At 41.1% G+C, this 7,816-nt stretch overlaps 1 protein-coding gene across 1 annotated transcript; it reads left to right on the top strand.

Moving 5' to 3' along the window:
* Nucleotides 1-886: 886 nt before the first annotated feature.
* LOC130492929 (protocadherin gamma-A6-like) lies at nt 887-3,283 on the top strand. Its single transcript, XM_056866701.1, has one exon. The coding sequence runs from the start codon at nt 887-889 to the stop codon at nt 3,281-3,283; it is 2,397 nt and encodes a 798-aa protein (XP_056722679.1).
* The last annotated feature ends 4,533 nt before the right edge of the window (nt 3,284-7,816 follow it).

Below are 7,816 nucleotides of genomic sequence, written 5' to 3'. Positions count from 1 at the left end.
TTAACTACCTCCCCCCCCAACATCCCCAGTGTCCCCAACCCTTCCCCCGCCATGCAGGATCCCACAATCAAAGCACTCCTGACAGATGGCCATCTAGCCTCTGCTTAAAGACCTCCAAATACAGGGACTCCACCACCCGCCGAGGCAGCACATTCCACCGTCGAACAGCCCTCACCTTCAGAAAGTTCTTCCTAATGTTTAGGTGGAATCGCTTTTCTATTTACTTAAATCCATTACTCCGTGTCCTAGTCTCTGGAGCAACAGAGAACAAGCTAGTTCCCTCATTCTTATCTGGTTCATGTGCAAAGAAAGTAAAACATGAAGTTATTGCTCTTGTTAATAGCTTTAAATATTGCATCGTCAAGAGAAAATAGCAGAAATAAAGCCCTCATAAGTGTAAGCTTATTTTATATTAATTCCCCATAGTAAGGTGTATAGAGCAACATAAACATAATTCGGACAATACCACAATTTTACATACTTGTATGCAGATCCATTTCTAATCTACACAAAGGATCAGTCAGATTTTTTTAATTCCTAAAATGAGGCAACTTTACCCTGAACCTGTACTGTTGAGGCTTTTCTTTTAGTAAAAGAAGAAGGATTAGTCTGTGGAAAATTAGCCTATATTTCACATATGCAGTTTCCATATGATACTCTGGGTGTCACTGTTCACCAATAAGGGAAATTTTCCCCCTAGAAGATCCAGCTAACCAAGCCACTGCAGTCGAAGACACAAGAACAAAATAGCAGAGAGATCAGACCTAAACTGACGTTACAGGGATTGATACAAATACAACATTTATTTTAAAAATAACCCAGAGGGACCTCCTTTCCTTGGAGTTAGAACCAGAAGAACAAGAATCCCTTACCTTGCTGCAAGTGGATGGGAGAAATACAGAAGTGGTGGAGCAGCATGAACAAAGGCATCCTGCAATACTTCATCACCCTGTTCGTGTGGAAGGCAGTTGCTGGGCAGATTCGCTATTCCATTCCTGAAGAAATGCAGAAAGGCTCCTTTGTGGGGAATATCGCAAAGGATCTAGGAATGGATGGAAAGCATCTTTCTGAACACGGACTCCGGATTGTTACTAGGACAGGTACCATTCAGTATTTTGCTTTGAACTTCAACAGTGGCATTTTACAAACTTCAGAGAGAATAGACAGAGAGGCAATCTGTGGACAGGCAGAAAAGTGCATCTTAAATCTCCAAGTTATTATGGAGAGGAAATTAAAGATTTATGGAATAGAAGTGGAAATTACAGATATAAATGATAATGATCCTCAGTTCCATCCATGGGAACAGGAGCTTGAAATCAGCGAGGCATATACATTAGGGTCCCGTTTTGATCTTCCTCAAGCTGAAGATCCAGATCTGGGTATAAATTCAATACAGAGTTACGAACTCACAGGCAGCAGCCATTTTTCTCTGCAAATCCAAATGGAAGAAAATGGCATCAGACGTGCTGAATTGGTGTTGGATAAACTTCTGGATAGGGAAGAGAAATCAGTTCATGATCTGATCCTCACAGCTTCTGATGGAGGTGATCCAGTCAGATCCGGCACTGCTCAAATCCACGTAATAGTTCTAGATGCCAATGACAATGCTCCAGTTTTCAGCCAACCTCTTTATGAAGCCACAGTCCCAGAAAATATTCCTAAAGGATCCACAATAACTACAGTAAAAGCAATTGATCTGGATGAAGGAATTAATGGGGAGATAAAATATTTATTCCACAAAATTACAAACAAATTTTCCCAAACATTTCTCCTTAACTCTACAACTGGTGAAATAACACTTGGAGGGAGACTCGATTATGAGGATTCTTCCTTATATGAATTTGAGGTACAAGCCAAAGACGGGGGAGGCCTGAGTGACAAATCAAAAGTTGTGATTTTCATTACAGACTTGAATGACCATGCACCTGAATTAGAGGTAACCTATCTCACCAATGACATCTTGGAGAATTCACCAGTTGGAACCGTTGTTGCAATTCTTGATGTGCAAGATGGTGATTCCGGAGTTAATGGGGAGGTCACATGCTCAATAGACCCAAACATCCCTTTTCGGCTGAAAAAATCCATGGATAACTTTTACAGTTTGGTGACAGACAATGTCCTGGATAGAGAGAAAGCAACATCCTACAGTATCACCCTCACAGTTACTGACCATGGGATTCCTCCTCTTTCTACAGCCACCTTGATAGCTCTAAGCCTTGTAGATGCAAATGACAATCCTCCCCTCTTTGCAGAATCTGCCTACACATCTTATCTCCTGGAGAATAATCTGAGAGGGGCCTCCATCTTTTCCTTGAGAGCAGATGATCCCGACTGGGAAGAGAATTCCAGAATAACATATTCCATCATGGAGGGTCATGATCGATCCCTTCTCTCATCATGCCTCTCCATTAATTCTGAAACTGGTGTTGTCTATGCCTTGACCTCTTTTGATTATGAAGAGGTGCAGGAGATCAGTTTCTGGGTTAAGGCCCAAGATGGAGGCTCCCCACCACTCAGCTCCAACGTCTCAGTGAGTCTCTTAATTTTAGATCAGAATGATAACGCCCCCCAGATCTTGTACCCTTCTAGCCCCACCGATGGCTCCACTGGAGTAGAGCTGGCCCCTCACTTTTCTGAGCCTGGATATCTGGTCACTAAGGTGGTGGCAGTGGATGCAGACTCTGGCCAGAACTCCTGGCTCTCTTATCAGCTACTGAAGGCCACAGAGCCAGGGCTCTTCACCATAGGACTCCACACTGGAGAGATCAGGACAGCTCGTTTCTTTCTGGACAAGGATGCTCTCAAGCAAAGCCTGGTGGTTTTAGTGAAGGACAATGGGCAGCCCCCTCTCTCTGCCTCCGTCACAGTCACTGTGGTGCTGGCCAACAGCATCCCTGAAAGCCTCTCTGATATTAGCAGCATCTCAGCTCCTGCAGATCCCCAGTCGGACCTCACCTTCTACCTGGTGGTTGCTGTGGCTTTTGTCTCCTGCTTGTTTTTTACCTTCCTGCTTGTGTTACTGGCACTCAGACTTCACAGATGGAGAAATTCTCAGTTATGTACTTCTGGCAGTATGAATTTTAGTGGCGTCCCAGTTTCCCAGTTTGTGGGAATTGATGGAGTCCGAGCTTTTCTTCACTCTTATTGCCAAGAAGTTTCTCTCACCACAGACTCTAGGAAAAAACAGTTTAATAATCAGCAGACCTGTGACACAAATGAGCCTATCGTAACTTTTGAAGATTTAAATATTAACAATGGAGACCAAATAGTCCAGGTGAGTTGATGAAAGCGATTTTGTTGTATTATTATATCTGTACTTGGCAGGGATTTCTAACTGTATTGTTCTATCATTTATTCTGAAGAGCTTTGAGGTGTCTTGTTATTTCTGCTCTTAGAGCACTCTGTTGGTCTCTTTGATTTAGTTTTGGAGTTTCATCCGTGAAAATGCATTATTTTATAATTTATATCTCTTTTAATCATTGGCAATTTTCAGGTAGGACACAATTTTTTATATGTATGTCTTTATCTGTGTAGCAATTTGGTAGGAGGAGTGACATCTTCACAACTGCACATGTGAGAAGCTTTTCAATCCCCTCTTCGTGCTTCAATTATGGCTTATAAATAATAACTTTATGAAGGCAAGATTCAAACTAATTGTTTGCTTAGTCACACCAACTGTTAATATTTTCCAAACATGGTTGAATATAGTGCTTTTATGTGGTGCTTATTTTAGCTTATACTTCACATGAACTATGTTGGAAGCGAATGCAGTTGAATGCAGCATAAGGGGGTAGGGTGGTCAGCTTTTTAATTAGTGACACTGAAGCCGAGGCCAAAGGGCAGTTGGGGAAATCATGCTGAGATTACTCTCTCCCTGAAAGTTCAGCTGTACAACTGGTAAAAAAAAGTCAGAATCTGTGAAGTCAATATATGGCCCAGAACAAAATACTCTTCACCATGGCTCCACCTTCCAGAGAAGATGAAATAAAGAGTGAAGTAGTTTGACACAGAGAAACATAATGAGCTGGGTAAGGGCCAGTAAAATGAAACTCAATCCAGATAAGACTGAGGTGCTCTTGGTTGATATCAAAGCCTATATGGATCTTCAGAGTGAGCCTGTATTGGATAAGGGTGTGCTTTCCCTTCAAGAGTAGGTTCGCAGCTTGGAGTGGTGCTACAGATTGAAGCGCAGGTCTTCTTCCTAGATAGTAGAGCCTTTAGCCAGCTTCACATGGCATGGAAGTTGTTGTGACCCTTCCTTGAGAGGTATGATTTGGCCTGTTTCCATGCATTGATTACACTGACTACTACAGTGCAGTTGGCTTGAGACTGCACTTCAAAGACCCTGCAGAAAATTCAATTGTTTCAAAACAAGGCAACGAGGCTTCTAGCAAGAGTCAGTTATGGGGAGCACGTCTTATCAATACTGATTTTTTTTTAATGCTGGTTATTACCCATATAACTCTCCGTGGCATTGGACCTGTGAATAGGGTTGCCAGCTCCGGGTTGAGAAATACATGGAGATTTTGGGGGCGAAGTCTGGGGAGGGTGATGTTTGGAGAGGGGAGGGACTTCAATGGCATAGAGTCCAGTTGACAAAGTGGCCATTTTCTCTAGGTGAACTGATCTTTATCGTCTGGAGATCAGTTGTAATAGCAGGAGATCTCCAGCCACCACCTGGAGGTTGGCAACGTAAACATGAACCATCTCTTATGCTCGTGTTCAGGGGCCATATGCTGAGTGCCCCCAGTGGAAGAGTTAAGAAGGATGGGTATTCAGGTCTTTTATGCAGGGACGTTTCCTTGCAGTCACCCCCGCCAACTGCTTCGGGGCTTCCTTTTGCTTATGCATGCCTTTTCTGCCCATCAGAAGTCCCCTCGCTCTCCCACCCACGTTGTGTCCACATTTTCCAGATTCTAGTTAAAACAGCATCTGGAAAACATGGGCAAAACACGCAGGGAGAGGCAAGCTACATAAAATGCATGCATAAGCAAAAGGAAGTCCCGAAGCAGTTGGGGGGGGTGACCGCAGGGAAACGTCCCTGCATAAAAGGCCTCAATATGGGCCTTTTTCTGTTTTGAAACCAAGGATGTGGAACTCCTTGTCCACAGATTACTTTTCTGGAGAAGCAGGTTAAACATTTAAACATGCATTCAATCAAACAAAATAGAACTTATTTTTTTAAAGATGGTGATAAGTTACACCTTGAAAGGTAAAGCAAAACCTAAGCACTGAGTCTCCCCATCAAGATATTTTCCACCCCTATTTGTAGTGACAATCTTTCATGTTTTTTAATAGACTACTGGGACTTTTCTTTCATGTCCTTAAAAACTTGGAGTTGGTGAATTGGATCTTAGAGAATATATATATTTCTCTCTCTCTGGCCTTATCTTCTACCTATTAAATTTAACAAAACTTTTCCTATCCCTCATCAGGACTTCAAACTTAATGTTTAAAAAAATTCAAACTACTCACTATTTCAAACTATTAAGGACTTACTATTTCTGTTTGGGGGGGTTGGCTAAAAAGTATATAAAATTACATAGAGGTTACAATTGAAAATTTTTATTTTTTAGAATGAGGCAGCTTCCAATACTACATAACAAAAAAAAAGTTACAAAACAGGGAGATGCTCATGGTGTGTTATGGTATAATATATACATTTAATAGGAAATGTTCCATTGAACTCAACAGTTGATTTCTTCATTTAGGATTGCACAGCGTGTCAGGTAGTTACTGTGTGCTTGGGTGTGAACAGGATGGAAGAACAGCCTGCTCCCCTTGGCTCACTTCCGCACACTGCAGGAATCTCAGAGGATCTCTGTCACAATTACTTCCTTTAAATCCCAAATCTTTTTGAGAAATAATATTGCTTAAATGTATAGATTAAACTTATCTTCTGAGATATTTGTCTGTTGAAAAATCTGGTTGTCTCATTCATCAAACAGCAAATCTCACAAGCTGTATTTCTGGCACATGTACTTATGATCTGAGTATATTAATTTTAATTTTCTCTCCTTGTGTTATATACTCACTGTCATCTTTGGAGGCCCTGCTTCGGGTGCCCTTGCCATCTGAGCCTAGACAGATGACAACCTGAGAAAGGGCATTCTTGGTTGTGGCACCAAAACTTTGGAACTTCCTCCCCAGGGAGATTCATCTGTCTACCTATATTGTTGTCTTCTACCAGGGGGTGAAGACTTTTTTGTTTTGTTTGGCATACCCCAATAACTGTTACTGGCACTCCTCCCTAGTTTTGGTTATACTTGTGTTTATATGTATTTATTGAATTATTTTATATATACTTTATTTTAAATGTTTTAATTTTTTGATGCCCACTGCCTTAAAAACGCTATTTGGGTGGAAAGGCAGCATAGAAATGTTTTAAATAAATAAAATAAATAAGTATTCCTAATAGAAACACCATTCATTAGAAAGACATTTAAAAACAGGTTTTCCACTCTGTGCATTGCAACCAATATACTGGCAAAGTGTTTTAAAATAGAATGAAAGTGAACTGAGAAAAATAAGTCTGTGGATCGATTTCTAATATATGCATGAATCTACATCTTGAAACCTTGTCCACTGGAGGGAATACATGCTACAAATACCAAGAAGAAAAAATAGAGAAGTGCTGTTGTCCCAGTGACCTCAAAGTGTCGCTGTTGGACAAGATGGGAATAATACCGGCTCAGCAGTTGAGGCTCCTGCAGTATTATCCATCTCTTATACAGAAGAGGAGAGAGGAAAGAGACAGTTTTATTTTAAAAGCTCCTCCAGAATTGAAATCCTGTTCGTGTCTCAGGAACATCAGGTAATAAGAACTACATTTCAAATTTCTTACTGCAAAAGGGATGGAATGCTTGCGAACACTAGAGTCTGGAAAGGCAGTTCTGAGAATGAGAGTGGTGAGACATGCAAAGGAGGTCCAGAGGAAGGTACTGTTTCTGTTCATATTCTTGTCTTTCTTCTGTTGTGTGAAATCTGAGCAGGTTCAATATTCAGTTCTGGAGGAAACAGAAAAGGGATTTTTTGTGGGAAATCTTCCCAAAGATTTGGGATTGGATGCCAAAGAGCTATCAAAACGCAAGCTTGGTATCTCTTCAGAAAAGCAATATTTCACTCTTAATGAACAAAATGGCAATCTGTATGTGAATGGCAGGATAGACCGGGAAGAAATATGTGGGAAATCACCCTCTTGTGTCTTAAAATTAGAAGCAGTTGTGCATAATCCTTTGAATGTAATTCACATCCAAGTTTTTATCAAAGACATCAACGATAATGCCCCCCATTTCCAAGATGATAATATCAGACTCAAAGTGAGTGAATCGAACTTCCCTGGAGCTCGGTTTTCCCTGGGAAATGCTGAAGATGAAGACATTGGGATGAACTCCCTCCAGACTTACCAGTTGAGCTCAACTCCTTATTTCAAACTAGACATTAAAGAAAGTGAAGATGGTGATAAATATGCAGACTTAATATTGCTGAAACAACTGGACAGGGAAAAGGAGCACACACTCCACTTGGTCCTTACAGCTCTAGATGGAGGAGAACCTGCAAAAATTGGGACCACCAATATATTGGTAACTGTTCTTGATGTTAATGACAATACGCCTATTTTTACCCAGGAGGTCTATAAGATAAGTTTGAAAGAGAATGCACCCAGAGGAACTTCTGTGCTGCAAGTTAAAGCATCTGACAGTGATGAAGGATCAAATGCTGAAATCATTTATTCTTTCTACAAAATCCCAGAAAGTGCCAGGCAGAAATTCAGCCTGAATCCCAATGATGGAACAATTACACTTAAGGAGATGGT

This window comes from Euleptes europaea, unplaced genomic scaffold, assembly GCF_029931775.1.
Source record: "Euleptes europaea isolate rEulEur1 unplaced genomic scaffold, rEulEur1.hap1 H_3, whole genome shotgun sequence".
NCBI lineage: Eukaryota > Metazoa > Chordata > Lepidosauria > Squamata > Sphaerodactylidae > Euleptes > Euleptes europaea.
The sequence above is the reverse complement of the archived record's forward strand: the minus strand, read 5'-3'. Positions and strand labels throughout refer to the sequence as shown.

Bases quoted from the DNA above. Each gene is read 5' to 3' on its own strand.
- LOC130492929 (XM_056866701.1), top strand. From the start codon at position 887: ATGGGAGAAATACAGAAGTGGTGGAGCAGCATGAACAAAGGCATCCTG.